Source organism: Gymnoscopelus microlampas (genome assembly GCF_963454915.1).
Source record: "Gymnoscopelus microlampas genome assembly, chromosome: 3".
Classification (NCBI taxonomy): Eukaryota; Metazoa; Chordata; class Actinopteri; order Myctophiformes; family Myctophidae; genus Gymnoscopelus; species Gymnoscopelus microlampas.
The window spans coordinates 59,049,819-59,068,747 of NC_139940.1; the positions used below are offsets into that span (position 1 = coordinate 59,049,819).

General features: G+C 40.0%; 1 protein-coding gene across 1 annotated transcript in view; it reads left to right on the plus strand.

The window, feature by feature from the left end:
• Positions 1-18,929, plus strand: part of LOC311042463 (phosphatidylinositol 4-phosphate 5-kinase type-1 alpha-like) — a 48,042-nt gene that overhangs the window by 3,637 nt on the left and 25,476 nt on the right. The window contains exons 2-3 of the mRNA XM_084053206.1: positions 14,776-14,810; positions 18,347-18,439. Of these exons, the coding sequence (XP_083909332.1) occupies positions 14,781-14,810; positions 18,347-18,439 (123 nt within the window). The 5' untranslated portion in view covers positions 14,776-14,780. The remainder of the gene's footprint in view (positions 1-14,775; positions 14,811-18,346; positions 18,440-18,929) is intronic.

Here is an 18,929-nt window from a genome sequence, read left to right on the forward strand (position 1 = left end):
ATCTCCATGAATTCAAGTCTCCATGGCGTGACTAATTGATAGGAAAAAAAGTCATTTTTGGGGTGAACTATCCCTTTAACGGTCTGATTCCTTAACATTTCCCTTAACGATTCCTATATGTTAAAGAATTTATATAATTTTGGCCTTCAAATTGGTTCTCAAAGGGAGGTCCAGGGACCCTTACAGGTCCGTAACTGTGAGCGTACAAATGGAACCAAATGGTCCATTTGGTTCCATTTGTATGCTTACAGTTGTACAGTGTGTACACTCTCATTCTCTGACAGTGGCCCTCATTTATCAACGCAGCGTATAAACCGGCGTATATTTTTCCATATATTCGGCCGTGCACCAACGTCGAAGTCACATTTATCAAAGGATCCTATACAGCCGATCCTAGCGTATATCAGGTCGGAGCTTTGATAAATCTCACGTCTGAAAACGAGCGTCATTTAAATAACACGCCCTTAAATATTCACAAAACGCCCGACTTCACGACATGAAGAACCAGAATACGACCCAAAAAAAGCATGAAAAGCCCATAAGAAACAGTTTCCCCCGCTCGCCTCGCCGCACACGCCTCTCTCACGCACACGCACACACACGCACACACACGCGCCCTCCCAACTTTGTCTTTCATGTAATCCGTAGCGTAGCGGTACATGAGACTCGGGCGGAATGCAGTGATTCCGTGCCGCCACGTTAATATTGGAGCGTCGGGTTTATATCCTTAACCCAGCCAGATTGTGTAGCCTACATAACTCTCTATGACATAACTCCATAACATAGGACAAGCTACTGTAAGTTTGTAGACCTCACTGTCAGTGAAAAGATGGTCGGGGCTCACGAAAATTCTCTCGCAGAAGCGCTGAAAATAGCAGATCTACAAGCTCACAACGCCTCGCAATGCGACCTGTTGTGAGCTTGTAGATCTGCTATTTTCAAATAGCCAATGCAGCCATGCAGATCTGCAAGCTTAACCGAATGACTGTTAAAGCAGTTTGTTTAAATTAGTTTATAAAATGATATATTTTCACAGGGATTATTTATTAATGTACAGTAGATATACATTTATGAGTGGATTATGTGTCTAGTTGCCTGTCAGACAGTCAGACAATGCTGCTCCGCAGGTCTAGAATGAAATAAACGGGTGCAGCCAAGACCAAGTCAACAACTGGTCTCTACCAGACATGTCATTTCAGCCTACGGTAGGATGAAGCCCACGTCAGGATATATTGATAAATGCCGAAAGGTGCGGTGAACCTGTTCCGGATACGGTTCCAAAATGTGATGGAACCGACTCCGGTTCCTTTAATGTTGTATCCGGTTCTTCCGGTTCTGCATCCCAACCCTATATTTGTGTATTGTGACGGCAGTCGTCTATGATTCATCTATGACGTGCGGCCTTAATATTTGAGCGCGGTTTTCAGCCCGTCAAACGTCAACGCCGTCAAAACATCTGGTTCTCTCTTGGGCACAACATTGTGTTTTCACCACTTATGCCAATATACAAGCTCACAACGGCCCTTTGTGAGCTTGTAGATTGCCTATTTTCACTCTTTTTAACCCATTAAGACCGGGAACGCATCTGTGTAAGTTAAAGTTTTAGCTATAACCATTATTTTGTACTTTGGCAGATATACAAGCTCATAGCTATGAGCTTGTATATCTGCTATTTTTGGGGAAAAAAACAAACATGAAAATGTGTGCAAATCTTTGAATATACATTTGTAACGCAAATCTTTTTTTCTGGGGGTCCCTGGAACAAAATATTTTGAGATGGGGGTCCGTGACCAAATACATTTGGGGTGGTCCTTCACATGAAAAAAGTTTGAGAACCACTGATATTATAGCAACATCATTTTTTATTTTATTTTTTTAAACTGTTAGGATTTAGAAGACTTGTAGAATCCCCAGAAGCAATGATTTAAGTAAAATAATTTAGCTTTAAAAAACTTAACGATTTTTAAAAATAAATTGCAGATCTACCAGTTCGTAGCGCCGCTATGAGCTTGTATATCTGCTATTTTTAAATAGCCCCCCCCAAAAAAATGGTTATAGCTATAAAAATCTAAAATGACACGGCATGCATTCCCGGTTTTAATGGGTTAAACAATATTGCGTGTGTGTGTGTGTGTGTGTGTGTGTGTGTGTGTGTGTGTGTGTGTGTGTGTGTGTGTGTGTGTGTGTGTGTGTGTGTGTGTGTGTGTGTGTGTGTGTGTGTGTGTGTGTGTGTGTGTGTGTGTGTGTGTGTGTGTCTGACCCATATCATCCCAGTTGGAACAGGACTGGCACTGGGGGAGTTGTTTAGGAACAGAAAAGAACAGATGGTTAAGACCGTTGTTGCTGTCAGGACTGTCATTCATTCATTCATGGGGCTGGAGTGGAGGAATCATTGTTATGAGAGAAACCACCTCTATCTATATATGTCTGTCCCAGATCTGATGCGACAAGGATGCCCTTTTTTTTAACCCATTGATAAGACCGGAAAAAGCATCTGTGTCACTTTAACCCAGTAAGGCCTGAGGCTTTAAAAAAAATCCAAATCCGAACAGTTTTAAAAAAAAAAAAAAAACAAGATTTTTCAAAAATAGCCAAAGTGTCCCTGGAACTAAATATTTTGAGATGGGGGGTCCATGGCCAAAAACATATCCTTGACAGTTTGAGAACCACTGATATTATAGCAACATTTCTAAGATTTAAGTTAACAATATTCCCTTTAAAAAAATATATATATTCAAACTAAGATTTGCAAAAATGTTGAAAATATCAGATCTACAAGCTCATATGAGCTTGTAGATCTGCAATTTTTTGAATAGCCAAATGAATCTAAAATGACACAGATGCGTTCCCGGTCTTAATGGGTTAATATAGGTTGATTCTGGAAGGAAAAGTGGCAACATAACAGCCGCTCTGGGTCAATATTTCCGTTAGCCTTGAACAGCAGATAAGACGAGCTAAAGATACACAAATGTTCATTTCAAGGACTCCCGGTTTAATATGCTTTAGGTCAAGGGTTCCCAAACTTTTCCGCGATCCCCAGAAAGATTCATATTTGAACTGCCCCCCCCCACCCTGACAACTAGCTCTTGGAATTGTAAGCATCATTACATTAGTTTGACTCGGTTACACAGATAAATATTGTGAAAATAGCAGATCTACAAAGCTTGTAGATCGGCTATGTTTGCCTCTTTCTTACGTAATATTTGACAATTTGGCCAATTTGGTAATAAAAAGGTCTTAAAAGTTGCACATTAAGCTAATCATCTGGGGACCCCCCAAAATAATTTGGGGTCCCGACGCCCAGTTTGGGAACCAGTGCATTTGGCCACCAACCCCCGTTTGATGCAAGGTATATCGCTGGGACCCCAAACTACACTGTAAAATCCTCAGTGTTCATTTAACGCTGAGAGTGTACAAATGGAACCAAATGGACCCTTATGGGCCCACTATACGTCTTATTTGAATGTGACCCTTATGCGTCCATTTGGTTCCTGTGTCACGTTCCTAATAACGACTGTGTCTAGGTAGTCGGGACCCCCTGGAACCCCCTCAGAGACCCCCAGGGGGGAACCAGTGCAATACAAGAATGAGATAGAGAGTGAAACCTGTGGTGATGAATTTAACACATTGTACACGAGATGGCCGATTACTTTTGAGAGACAGGAGACTAGTAGACATTACGGAGTTTAAGCAATGGACTGCTACGGCAGAGGACTACGGTAACCGGAAATGATCAGCGCTCGATAGATAAACCTGCCGTCGCCGCAGCCTATTTTACTACGCCAGAAGCTACCGTTCCACGTAGTGTCTACAACGTCAAAAATAGGTGAGCTGCATCGACGCGTCACCATGGAAACCAAAAAGGGGTGGGAACCCATCGCCGACGGCTGCTTGCTTAACGATTTTGACTGCTACGGCGATTGCGTCATAGCAGCCGCACTCCGCCTGGCGTCGCCGTACTGAAAAACAGAAAGCTTAAAGTCCCTATTATTTCAAAGGTCAACTTGCTGCCATGGGTTGCCAGATTTGCTTATTATAATTTCCCCGTGAGATTTTATTTGAAAATAGCCGATCTACAAGCTCACAACGCGTCGCATCGCGACGCGTTGTGAGCTTGTAGATCTGCTATTTTCAAATAGCTGATGTATATGTTAAAGTACTCATGTCGGCCCATAGTCGCTTCTGGTTTTCCTAGACCTGGCTGCTTGTTTCTCTCACAGAATCTGGCAACACTGCTTGCTGCCCCACAATTAGTCTGGGAGACTTCGCCTCAGAGCCTGGACAGCAGGGGCGCGGCCACTGCGTTCTGATTCAAATCAACAGCCAATGAAGAAAAGGGGGGCGGGATCCACATGCAGTGGGTGTTGCACATGTAAATAGGAGCGACGGGAAAGCAATTTCTCCTTGAAAAATTGCGGCCGCCATTGTTGTGTACTGCTGTTTGCCTCTCGTCGGACTGTTTTAGACGAGTTGCACAGCTCTCAGACCGGTAAGAGAGCGTAAGTTTACATCCCGCCCACAAATACCGGGGCTCTGGCTCCAGAAGTTTCCTTGCCCCTCCCGTTTGTATGCGAGAGCTGGCGAAAACTTCTGGGAACTCAGATTACCCCATAATAGGCTCTATGCACAGCAGCCATATTATCACTTCCTTCACAGGTGCTACCAATGATACTAATGAAGGCTCTGTTCCATTTAGTGTAGCACAGTGGTTTCCACGTCCCCCATAACTCTGAGAGTGTACAAATGGAACCATTCCATTTGTACACTCTTAGAGTTACACACCTGTAAGGGGCCATTTGGAAGCCCATGAGGGTCCCTGGACCCCAACTGTAGACCCACTGGTGTAACAGAGTGTTTACAGTGGGTCAACATGCACAATATCAGCACCCTGACTCTGTTTGAACAGAATGGAACAGAGCCTTCATTAGTATCATTGGTAACACCTGTGAATGTCTTCATAATATGGCTGCTGTGAATAGAGCCTATACTGCACAGATGATACAGTTTGTATAGGAAAACAGAAATTGATGTAGTTTGTTTTTTTTAGAGTCCCTTTCCCACTACGTTCTAAAGGCTGACCAATGTCTTACTCCCCAGATATTAGGACTCAGTTCTGGAGGAGAGCGTTCCAACGAGGTATTATAGCATGGGGCATGTGAAACGGCGCGTGTGTGTGAACAGAGATGGTTTGCTGTGTGTCATGTTCGTTAACACCCATTCAATCCAGGAACTGCATCTGACATTTTAGATTTCTTTGGCTCAAAAGTAGCAGATATACAAGCTTGTAGATCTGCTACTTTTTTGAAAAATCTTGAAAATGTTTGCAAATCTTTGAATATATATTTTTTAAATCGAACATTTGTAACTCAAATCTTTGCTTCTGGGGAGGGTCCCTGGAACAACACATTTTGAGATGGGGGGTCCGCTGCCAAATACATATCTAAAAGTGTTTTCTAAGTATGTTGCTTGCTGCTAGATCAGTGGTGCTCCAACTTTTCCATATCAAGGACCCCCAAAATGATGGCCACGGACCCCCATCTCAAAATATGTTGTTCCAGGGACCCCCCAGAAGTACAGATCGTAGTTAAAATTGTTAGCTTTAAAACTAGTTAAAATTGTTAGCTTTAAAACATATATATATATATATATATATATTAAAAGATTTGCACACATTTTCCACGATCTTTCCAGATCTACAAGCTCATAGCACGGCACCGAGTGCCGTGCTATGAGCTTGTAGATCTGCTATTTTTGAATAGAGTGATGTTGGTTGTCAGTTGGTGGAGTGTAGTGTCCCGCTAACTAACAGAAGATGCATGGATGTCACCCTTCTGCTGTGCCGTGAAATGACGTCTCATCTGCTACTTTTGTTTTAGGGGAAGGTGTCTTCTTATTTATTTTTTACAATGTCCCGCTTTATTTTGGCACGTTGGAACTTGCTTGTATTTTGGCCACTACGTAATTACCATAGTTTGAGTTTGGGAGCTACAAGTTTGCGTTGTGACTCTTGTGAGCTTGTAGATCTGTTATTTTAGTTGACAAGGATAAAGGAGTGGACCAAGTATGGTCCACTGATGCATGATTGATCGTTCATCTCAGTATCGGCCGATATTTACTTAAAAAATACAATATCGCTAAAATAGGCATCTGCAAATAATCCTCATATGTTTAGCCAATATTTTATATTATAAATTATTTCTGTTTGAATGTGAAGCTGAAAAAGAACAAATAAAAGGAAAGAAGTTGGAAAATTCAAATCTTATTAAGTAAAAATAAATGTTTGATCTTTACTACATGTAAGTTGTCTGAACTAATAGGTGATTGTGCAACAGTAGCCACTGTTTTTCGTAATTCTCCATCTATTCTACACCCAGAATCACAGTGAGTAAGAGGGACAACTTGCTGGGAACCTGTGTTGCAACAATCTGTATTACTATTGACTGATTTGACCATGCAATGAATCGGTTATCGGGCAAAATGTCAATATTTTGCTTCCCTAGTTCGTAGTTCACATGATGCTTGGCCATTCAGAACGAACGCATTCCTATTTCCTTCAGTAGAAAAACATCTCACTATCTTCAGTGTGGGACCATTTATATAGCCAACAATAGCTGTAGCAGAATTCTGGTGACTTTGCAAGCAGTGCATACAGTGTACTTATAGTGAAACTACAACTTGTTATTTATGTGGATCACGTTGAGTTGGCCTTCCAATTATAATTATTTCTGATAATTATTTACTGTACACACAGCGCTGTGTTTTTTTTTACCGCATGCGGTACCTTGACATTTGTTTTGGCAAAATTAACCACTTTTCCAGACGCCGCTGCACGTTTGTGTGCTTAGTGAGGGCAGGTTGAACATGGTTAAAAGAGCAGCATGTGCAACAACGTGGGCACAATGATGGAAATACGAAATTATTTGCTAACTTGCTGTATAGTTAGAGAGCAGGTCAGGGGACCAGTGCCTTGCTCAAGGACACGCTGACAGGACTGACCACACCTACACACGGACTCATTGAATGTAGTGGGGAATTGAACAATAAATATTTCTTTTAGTTTTTACTCATAATTCAAATATTACTCAAATATTAAGTGGTCATTATTTATCATTATAAAAGATTATTATCTTTGATTTGGGAGAAATCAATAAATTCCATCTCGCTATAATTCATATGAACTTAGGCACATGAAATGTCTGTGAGAATCAGTGAGAGCATTTTTAAATTGGGATGGTGTGGCTGGCATTCCACTGATATAATATCATAATATTCCACTGATATCATATATTAGTTTGTTTACAGGACAGTTAAATCTTATCCCTCGGCAACCGGACCACCTATTTTCCAGTAAACATTGTGTTGGCATCTGTAAAGCCTACTTTAGAATCCGTCACGCGATGGTTGTCTTGCCAAAATGCAACTTATTGTTGGCTTGTGTAGTCGAGTTATTTTTGGCAAGCGACACCATACTGCCTCTACTATCACTGCTGCCTTATCACGGTGGATGCTCATTCTAGGTGTGCATTTCCTATAGCGCTCCTCTGTGCAAAAATCTTGAATTTTAAAAACTTCTGAAATTGATTCTTGAACATTTAACTTATAAGCAAGCACTTAAAGACAAGTAAACAAATAACTTCTAATTGTTTTTTTTTACTTTGATGAATTAATATAACATTTTATTTTACCACTTAAGCACTATTCAATCATAATAAATAGCAGATCTACAAGCTCACCATTGTGAATTATATATAACAAAAAAGAAGGTTTTATCCCACAATTCTTGTAACCAATTTTTTCACCCAGTGCCAATTGCCTATGTAATCCTGGGCGCTACTCTCCCTCTGTCAGCCTAGGGAGAGCCCATAACTGAGCACATGCCTCCTTGAGGAGTGAGCAGGCCGCTTCTTATCACCTGACAGGGGGGGGGGGGTTTCCCTGGTTGGACGTAGCGCGTGGAAGGAACACATTATTCCCACCAGTCCCTCCCTTTCCCCTCCATCAGGCGCCCCGGCTGACCAGGGGGAGGCAGTATAGAGACCAGGATTACTGCATGTTTTTTGTGAGGGTACCTGACACAGGGAGAACGTGCAAACTCGCCAACCCCACCTAGGGTATGGGCACTGATGACGCAGAGATCTGCTATTTTTGAAAAGGTTCACCTAACGATATGCCCAAAATAGGGACGCCTGTGGTTAAAAATCAGCAGACATCAACTGCAATAATTGCCATATCAGCCAAACCGATATATTGTTCAGGCTCTAATTTTGTTTGCTTTGTGACACCATCATACGGTATACTATGGAACATACATTGGGCTTACCACATTGCTGCCGCCTTAGCCCAGTGGATTGTTGTAGTAGTAGTAGTAGTAGGTGTTTATACTTCACCGATCTGTCCGTCAGCCCCCGCCCCGCCCCCTCCTCCTCCCCCCCAATGTGTAGAGAGCCCTGACGTCACAACATTTGGAGCGACGCCCACTGCACTCTGGTTGGTTGGGGAAGTGAAACTTGGGGAACTTCCTATGCCTTATTTTTTAGCAAAAATAAAAAATAAAAGCCTGGGAATCGAGGCTAGTTTCTGCCAAACAACGACGATACTGAGAGTGTACAAATGGAACCAAATGGACCCTTACGGGTCCATTTGGTTCCATTTGTACACTCTCAGAGTTACACACATGTAAGGGGCCATTTAGAAGCCCAATGAGGGTCCCTGGACCCCAACTGTAGACCCACTGGTGTAGCAGAGTGTTTCCAGTGAGCCAACATGCACAACATCAGCACCCTGACTCTGTTTGACCAGAATGGAACAGAGCCTTCATTAGTATCATTGGTAACACCTGTGAATGTCTTCATAATATGGCTGCTGTGAATAGAGCCTATTAGTCACTAGTCTAGCAGGTACTCTTACAGGCTGGGGCGGCGCGTGTCAGCATAGGGAGTGTTTGAAATGTTTGAAAATAGCAGATCTACAAGCTCACAGCGCTGCAACGCGTTATGAGATTTTAGATCGGCTATTTTCAAATAGCCTATGTATAAAATAAGGCTAAAGTGGTTAATGTATGTTTTATAATATAATAATTTATACCTGCTTAGTAACTAAAGTTTTCAAATAATTGTAGTGGAGTAAAAGTACAATATTTGCCTCTGTAAATGTATTGAAAATTGGAAATACTCCAATACTCCAAAGTCAAAAATACCTCAAAATTGTACTTAAGTACAGTACTTGAGTAAATGTACTTAGTTATTTTACACCACTGAGTAGGATACAACAGCAGTGACGACACAGAAATGTGTGTGGGGAGGAATCAATTGCATAACAAACGACTACATTGGGGAGAAAAGGGTTAAAAAGAAAACTACCCAACCAACAAAAAAAACATTACAGGAGATTATTTATCTTCTTTCTCTCTAAATGTGTGTGTGTGTGTGTGTGCGCGTGTGTGTACTTAAAATGTGTTAATATGCTTGTTTAATATGAACAGCTGATGTGAGCGTGACCTCATTACTCAGCTAATGGATTCATCTGTCATCTACACATGTCCTGTTTAACACAGAGCATCTGTCCTCCACAAACGCACACACACACACACACACACACACACACACACACACACACACACACACACACTAATGACGGTCAAAGGGCACGGAACATGTCTGTCCTGTTTTTAAAGGGCGTGTAAGTGATTTAAAAAAAAAGAGAAGTTAAAGCTCTATTCTGCTATAGAGTACAGAAGTCCTGACGTCACTCGTTCATCCCCTGGGTCGCGGAAGTCATTTCTCTATGGAGAATAACATTGTGTCATCTTAATATCGTCTCGTATAAGAATTGTGGTCCAAAAATAAACAAACCGTCTCGGCGATATTGTCAGGGAGGAGGTTCTGTATCGTTTATGATAGTCAGTCACTCATATTTGATACAGTCTGTCTATGGCCAAAATTGAACTAATTCGGCGGAAGTAACATTAGCGTTGTGTCACCGTCGGTTGATAGCTGAGAGAGAGATGAAGATGAAGCAGGGACCCCCTCTACATTGTATAACATTGTGTTTCAGATTCAGCTTTTTTTTGTTTACTTGGTCAGCTCTTTTTCCCCTCTACACCAAACACCTCTTTGCCAAAAAATAGCCGATCTGCAAGCTCACAACGCCTCGCAGCGCGAGGCGTTTTGAGCTTGCAGATCGGCTATTTTTGGCTAAAGTTCTCCTCAGAAAAGGGATGCTAGGGTTCAAGTGGTTAAAGTAAAAAAGAAAATCGTGTCACACAAAGATTTGACGGACCCCCTGTAGTAACTCTGAGGACCCCCTAGGGGTCCCGGACCCCCTGTTGAAGACCCCTGCAATAGAGTACTTCTTCAGTAACATGGGTTTCCCTGTCTCTCCAGCTCTTTAGTAAACAGATCATACACCACCTTTTTAAACAAATAGCAACAGGTAGCATTACATGATTAATCTGGGGAGTATTTACAGTACAGTATATGCCACTACAATTATTAGTCACAGTAGAGTGCAGTCAGTGTAATTTTTCCTTCCCTTTTCATGTCAGGGACCCCCAAATTAATGTATTTAGCCGCGGACCCAGAGTAGAAAATATTTTATGCCAGGGACCCCCATACATGATTCGTTTTTGGTTTTAGCTGTATAGCAACTTAAGTTTATCAGAAAACTGTTTTAGAAGGCATTCTTTGAATCGGCCTCAGGTCTAAATGGGTGAACTAATTTAGCTGGGGGGACCCCCTTGAACCCCCTCTGCCCTGGGGTTCCCCGGACCCCCACTTTGAGAAGTACCGAACCAGAGAGTGGAGAGAGAGAGAAAGTCATCATTGTCAGCCACACAAGAGATAAAACAAAGTGAATGTGGAGCATGTTGCTCGGGGGAATAGCAGATCTAGTTCAGCAGAAGTCAGGAACTGGGGCCGCCATTATCCCATTCAATCCGGGAACGCATCTGTGTCATAACCGTTATTTTATACTTTGGGTTATTCAAAAATAGCAGATCTACAAGCTCATAGCGCGGCACCGAGTGCCACGCTATGAGCTTGTAGTTCTGCTATTTTTGAAAAATCGTGTTTTTTTTTTTTTTTTCAAATCTTTGAATATATATATTTATTAAAGCAAACATTTTTAACTCCAATCTTTGCTTCTGGGGGGTCCCTGGAACAAAATATTTTGAGATGGGGGTCCGTGGCGAAATAAATATCATTTTGGCTGATCCTTGACATGAAAAGGTTTGAGAACCACTGATGTTTAGCAACAATAGTTTTTCAGAAAGCTGTTAGGATTTAGAAGACATTTGTAGAATCCCCAGAAGTTTTAAAATGTTCACTTTCAAAAAGATATTTATATATTCAAAGATTTGCACAAATTTTCACGATTTTTCAAAAATAGCAGATCTACAAGCTCGAAGCGCTGCACCATGAGCTTGCAGATATGCTATTTTTGAATAGCCAAAGACATCTAAAATGACACAGATGCGTTCCCGGTCTAAATGGATTAAGCCTGATTTAGCCCATACGTTGTAGCTCACCCCAAAAATAACTCCTGGCATTAATGCTGCACCAAAAACATTGAATATTGTGATGTTTGTGATTTGTTTCACTTCTAAACATCAACTGAGACATTGAGCACGGGTTTCTTTGATGTTCCAAGAGTATCTAAATCAGTTGCCAAAACATCCTTTTTAAAGGATTTAAAGCTCCCTCTGACTGGAACAATCTACCTGTTCATATTCGGTCAATAACATCTCTTCATTTGTTTAAAACTGCGCTGTCCTCTCACCTTGAGATGACCTGTTCATGCTTTGCTTTGACTAAATAATCATTATAACAACAGATCTATGACGCAATGATCCATTTATGTGCTCTGTGTTGTTGTTGTTGTTTGGTTATTGTTGTATGTTTTGTTTTGTTTAATTTGTTTGGTTGGTGATGTTTGAATTGTCTAAATGTATGAATTCTGTATTTTGTAATTTATGGACCCCCTTGAAAACGAGATGCTTCATCTCAAGGGGTTGATCCCAATGATGTCAATGAATCGTGAAACATGGTGCTTAATCTCTTGACCATTAACTAATTATTTACCACTGGGGCGGCAGTGGCTCAGGGGTAGAGCGACCGGATGGCAACCGTGAGGTTCCCAGTTCGATCCCGGGCTCCCCCAGAGTAGTGTCGAAGTGTCCTTGAGCAAGACACTGAACCCCTAATTGCTCCCGATGAGCAGGTTGGTGCCTTGCATGGTTTCCTCCGCCATCGGTGTATGAATGTGTGTGTGAATGGGTGAATGTAATGCACAATCTATTTAATGCTCTTTGGATAAAAGCGCTTTATAAATGCACCATTTACCATTTTATTTTACCTGTTGTCAAAAATTGTTAAGTGGTCAAGAAATGTCAGAAATATCGACAATCTACCGACTCATAATGCGTCCCATCGCTGTTAGGATTTAGGCATTTGTAGAATCCCCAGAAGCAAAGATTTGAGTTTAAAATGTTTGCTTTAATATATATATTCAAAGATTTGCCAAAACAAAATCACAATTAAAAAAAATAGCAGATCTACAAGTCACTCAGCAAATGCCTAGATGTTATATCTAGGCATTGATATATCTGATGCCATTAGGGATGCACAAAATAGCCATCTTTTTTGGCCAATAAACAACTATATCAACCTATATTGGCCGATAACATCATTTCCATGGTAATATTATCGACCAATATCGATGTTGGAATTTAACTAATCATTTTCCATGGTTATATTGACCGATATCAATGCAGAGATACCGACATTTGTGCAAATCTTTGAATATACTGTGTATATATATATATATATATATATATATATATATATATATATATATATATTTTTTTTTTTTTTTTTTTTTTTTTTGAAACAACATTTTTAACTCAAATTTTCAGAAAACTGGAATAAGTGTTGTGATTTAGAAGACCTTTGTAGAATCGGCCTCAGGTCTTAATGGGTTAAAGCAGATAACTTGCTCTCTTGCATTGCCCTCTGTGTGAAAGTGGAGACTTGCCGAAATCACCCATAAAATGCTCGAAAAAGTACAGAAGCAAATACAGAAGTGTTGCTGTGTCTTTGGCTGCACAAAAACACAAACTACCCTCTGCTTCTCCTTTGGTTGAACAGTGAGATGTTGTTCGTGTCGCAGCACACAACCTACATTCAGATTCTGCTGATTTACAAGCACTCAGTCTCTGTTGGATATTGTTGTTGTCAGGCGGAAACCATGTATCTCCATATTTCAACTTAACCCATTAAGACCTGAGGCCGATTCTATGAATGTCTTCTAAATCCCAACGGTATTCTGAAAAAAACATATGTTTCTTTATCAGTGCTGCTCAGACTTTTTCATGTCAAGGACCCCCAAAATTATATGTATTTGGCCGCGGACCCCCATCAAAATATTTTGTTCCAGGGACCCCCCAGAAGCAAAGATTTTAGTTAAAAGTGTTCGCTTTAAATATATATATATTCAAAGATTTGCACACATTTTCACAAATTTTCAAAAATAGCAGATCTACAAGCTCGTAGCGCGGCACTCGGTGCCGCGCTACGAGCTTGTATATCTGCTATTTTTGAATAGCCCAAAGTGTAAAATAATGCTTTTTAGCTCAAATCTAAAAATGACACAGTTCCAGGTCTTAATGGGTTAAAAGTAACGCCTTTGGACATACAAGGATTCTAACCCGACAGCGACAATAATTATGTGGGATGACTGCCTGTTTTATAGCCTGCCTGACCTGAATGTTTCAATGTTAACGGCCTTGGCTGCATGGTGGGAAGAGTAAGGCAGACAGACAGCACTGTATCAGGATAGAATTCTAACATGATCATCACAACTAGTGTTGCCATGTCCGCTTGAGTATAAGCAACTTTGGGCTTGTTTTTCTGTAAAGTTGCTTGTAAATATTGCTATTTTGTTTTAATGGTTAGGAAGCCATTTGTAGAATTCCTCTGATGTTGTTTTTTTGGGCTTGTTTCTAAAGTGTAGTTGCTTATCTGGGCTTGTTTATAGTTGCTTATTTGGATTTGTTTCCTAGTGTTGTTTAAACCAGTGGTTCTTAAACATTTTCATGTCGAGGACCCACAAATGAATATGTAATTGTCAACGTATCCCCATATGAGAATATTTTGTTCCAGGAACTCCGGTACCAGATTTGTGTTGTTAACTTAAAGCTTTTATAAATATTTCAAATATTTGCATTTTTCACTTTTTCCCCAAGATTCTTTTGAAAATAGCAGATCTACAAACAGGGGAAAAAAGTATTGTTTACAGTTTTAATTAAAGTGCTAATGTGGCCTAGTCACTTCTTTTGGTTGCTTATTTCTCTTGCAAAATCACTAGTCACAACTAAGCTGAGAACCTGTTGCAAGCCAAGTTTCCCATCTGGGATAATAAAGTGACTGGGCTGTTTAGGTGCTTACTAAGAAGGTTCTGGTAGAATGCCTCGTGGGGTTTCTCACAAAATGACTTATTTCTTGTTTTCTTGGTTAACCACTTTAACTCTATTCTGGGGCAACCATTCGGTGAAAACGGCAGATCTACAAGCTCACAACAACATTGTGAGCTTGTAGATCGGCTATTTTCGGGGATGATATTTAGAAAACAGGAGGGGGCCTAGTATTGAGCCCTGGGGGAACTCCTGTCAACTAAGGTTTAAGTGGTTAAATGAATAAAAAATAAATAGACTTGAAATGATCAAAACAATAAATAAAAAGAATACGGTGTAACTTCTGTCTCTTTCTCTCTCTCCATCAGGATCGATGGGGAACCGGAAAATGGCTTCTCCAGAGGTAGGGCCTGACACAGTCGCAATGCCTGTTTTTGGCAACACAACACAGTAGCTATATTGGAGAGACAAATTGGGGTTTAGGGATGTTGCTTTCTTCCTGTAAAGCAAGGGTTCCCAAACTTTTCAGGCCGCGACCCCCAAAAAATAATCATATTTGAACTGGGGACCACAATTACTTGGACTTGCAGGCATTACATTTAGTTTGACTCGGTTTCACAGATAAATATTGTTAAAATAGCCGAGCTACAAGCTCACATCGCCTCGCACTTAGCTTGTAGTTCGGCTATTTTCACAATGTTTGCCTCTTTTTTTACGTAATGTTTGACAATTTGGACAATTTGGTATTAAAAAGGTAATTAAAGTCATTAAATAAAAAACATTTCTCTTTAGAAATGTGCAGATACCCTGTATATACTTATACTGTATGTTGGCTTGTAACAATGTTGCACATTAAGCTAATCAAAATAATTTGGTGACCCCCTTGGGGAGTCCCGACCCACAGTTTGGGAACCACTGCTGTAAAGTATCTCTGAATTACCACATACAGTAAGCATGAAGGTGTATTTTCCAATGATGTGTCATTCTTTCATTAATTGAGGGTGTGAGTTTGCCCTGATGCTGCCAAACACAGCAAGTTGATGCTCGTCTGTCATGAGGTGTTGTCTGAAAGTGATATAGCTGTAAGATACACGTATATCTAGAGCTGTCACCATTACAAATTTAAGTTGACGATTAACCCATTAAGACCTGAGGCAATTCTTAAAAATGTTTTCTAAATCCTAACAGTTTTTTGAAAAAAATAATAAAAAACAATGTTCAAGATTTTTCAAAAATAGCAGATCTACAAGCTCATAGCGCCCACGCTATGAGCTTGACACACCCTTTTCACATTGGCCTATTTTAGCGCCACCAGGAGGCCACAATTTTTCTAGTTAATATTTGAAAATGTGTGAACATTTTAACATGAAAACAAGTATTATCCCCAACGACTATTATGCAAAAATAATTGCAACTACCGGTATCTCAAATAATTGCGATTATGTAATAATATAATGTAATAATAGGCCTACGTAGGCCTGTCACAGGCCTACGTAATCCTTTTAGAGGAGAATATTTCAATCAAGTATTTTGCTGAAATTAATCATTGTTGCCCTCCAAATGAATAATTCTTGCCCTGAAATTGCTAATCGGTGTTCCCAAACTACTTGTTTTTTTAAGCAATAATCCAGAGAGGGAATGCTTATAACAACGAGGTATTGGCAGTGGTGTGCGTAACAGCTTACATAATACATGACCTTCAGTGTATTATTGCAGTTATACCACAGTTTCACTAAGGATTTATGATTAGAAAAGTGAAAAAAGGCAAAGAAAAAGGTTGCTAGGTTACAGGTAATGTAAACAAGGTTGGATGCGTTAGGAGGAGCACTATATGGACGGATATTCTCATTAGAATGCCTCTCAGCCAATCAAATTGCAAGGTTGGAACTAGCTAATATGTATATAGTATTGAGCTTGTATTGATTAATGATGCTACTCCTATTCCCTGCTAAGCCCTATAGATATTAAAATGCTGGATCTACAAGCTCAGAACATGTCGTGTGAGCGTGCTCTATTCTTGCCTATTTTTGCCTGTATTGACTTGCCCAAAATAGGCGTGCAAGGTTGAAAGTGATTAAAGTTGTGAATCATTGTAAATGCGCTGCCTTCCTCTCAGGTCAGACACGCTATTTTCCCCCCAAAAAAATCTCAATTAACCCATTTAGACCAGGAAAGAACCTGTCATTTTTTTTATTTTTAGCAAAAAAACATTTTATACTTTGGATATTAAACAATAGCAGATATACAAGCTCATAGCGTGGCACCGAGTGCCGCGCTATGAGCTTGTATATCTGCAAAAAGAAAATGTCACTTCGAAAATTTGTGCAAATCTTTGAATATATATTTTTTAAAGCAAACATTTTTAACTCTTTGCCTCTGGGGGCTCAAAATATTTTGAGAGGGGTGTCCGCGGCCAAATACATATAATTTTAGGAGGCCCTTGACATGAAAAAGGTTTTAAGCACCATTGATATACAGCAACATGTTTTTTTTCTTCAGAAAACTGTTAGAGATTTAGAGGACATTTGTAGAATACCCTAGAAGCATAGATTTAAGGTACAAATGTTCGCTTTAAAACATTTATATATTCAAAGATTTCCACACAATTTCATGATTTTTCAAAAAATAGCAGATCTACAAGCTTGTAAGCTTGTATATCTGCTATTTTTTAATAGCCAAAGAAATCTTAAAATCATGTGTGGAACCATTTATGGGTGTCCACGGCCAAATACATATTCATTTTGGGCTCCTTGACATGAAAAGGTTTGAGAAGCAAGTGCTCTACATGACTTGGGCAAAGCCAAAAAAAGAAACCAACAAAAAAAGTGTGTGTGTCAGCCAAATCCAAGAATTCCCGGAACTTAGAACTCAAGCCTCCATTGAAATGGATTCCAGTCACACTGCAGTTTGAATGCATGTGTTTACAGCGTTAACATGGACTCAAGACAGTTGCTTGTTGACAAGCTGTCAGAAGTGTGTGCAACACAGTCTCCTGTTGCGTAAAGTCAATGTTGACTCAGTCAGCTCTGAAACAAGAGAAGCAGCTTCACTGCAAACACACACACACACTACTCTACTCTCCATGTTCTTGTGTGTTTGTTTTGGTCACCTCGCTCCTGACATTTTTCATTTCACATTATTTATGTTGCTTCAGCCCTTATTATAATAATGGTAATAATAACCATATTGTCGTCGTTGTCATTATTGTTATTGTGACAAAGTATACATACCACATTGTACCATAAATATGAACCATATTTTTTACACTTTAGGTATAAGAACAGCCCTATTTTCTAATTACTTTTTTGGTAGCTGTAGATCAGCTGTTTTGATTGTATTTAGATTGATTTATTTTAGTCTTGAATTATTATTTGACAGTGTTCTTTTCTTTTTCTCATGCTAATAGGTCAAACAGCCACTGATAAATGTGTACAGTCATTATAGAAAAGCCGCAGTGGAATGTGACAGAGTCTTTAATAACTGTCATTAAAACAGTCTGTGTCCATGCTTGTCTTGCTAGATGCCTGGTTCTTTAGTACACTTACAGTGGTTCTCAAACTTTTTGTTTTGGCTCAGGTCATGCCTGTAAATGACTTTTTTCATTCACGGCATCACTGAATTATGTTGTTACTTTATATTACCTCACATTTATTTAATATTACGGTACTTAAATATGTAAATCTTTCCCAGAGACACAGTATGTCACAGGGAAAATGCAAGAGAACATCCATTTCCATTGCATTTAAACTACAGCATCCCTATTCTGGGGTCAACATTTGGCAAAAATAGCCGATCTACAAGCTCACTCGTTCAATCTTACGTTGTGAGCTTGTAGATTTGCAATTTTTGGCCAAAAAGATTTGGTGTAGATCGAAAAAGATCTTAATGGGTTCATAATTGCCATTAAACAGTGTGTGTCCAATGCTTCTGTCCCGCTAGATGCCTGGTTCTTCAGCCAACGCCCAGAGCATGAAGAAGACCATCGGTCATCGTGGGGTGGAGACCACCACAGGAGAGACCACCTATAAAAAGGTCAGAACACACAGGAAGGGAGGGGGTCGGTGACACCGGTGTGGATTCTAACATGAGCCCAGGCTACAGATGACAGCATGCATCCTAGATTGTTTACAATCAAGGCTTTTGATCAAAAATGTTTAGCTTCAGTGATTTCAGCCACAAATGAATTGATTTCACTTTGTGTGTTTTCTATCAAAACGGATGATGACGACTGTAGCTTGTGTCAATATTCCTAATCTGCAAAACATATTTGAATGAACAAAAATTTGCCAACTAAAATTGGATGCAACAATTCACTAATTTGAACTCCTCCATTTTCCCAAGATTGATGGATGAAAATATACAATTTATGCAAATATCATGTTTTGGGTTTATTTAGAGAGGTATTGGGTATTTGCCCCAACAGAACACATTTCTGCAGGCTAGCCGAGAACATACAACCAGCACTCGAAACGGAAGCATTTGATTTGATTTTGGCCAGAGATGATTTCTTATTACATTTTTT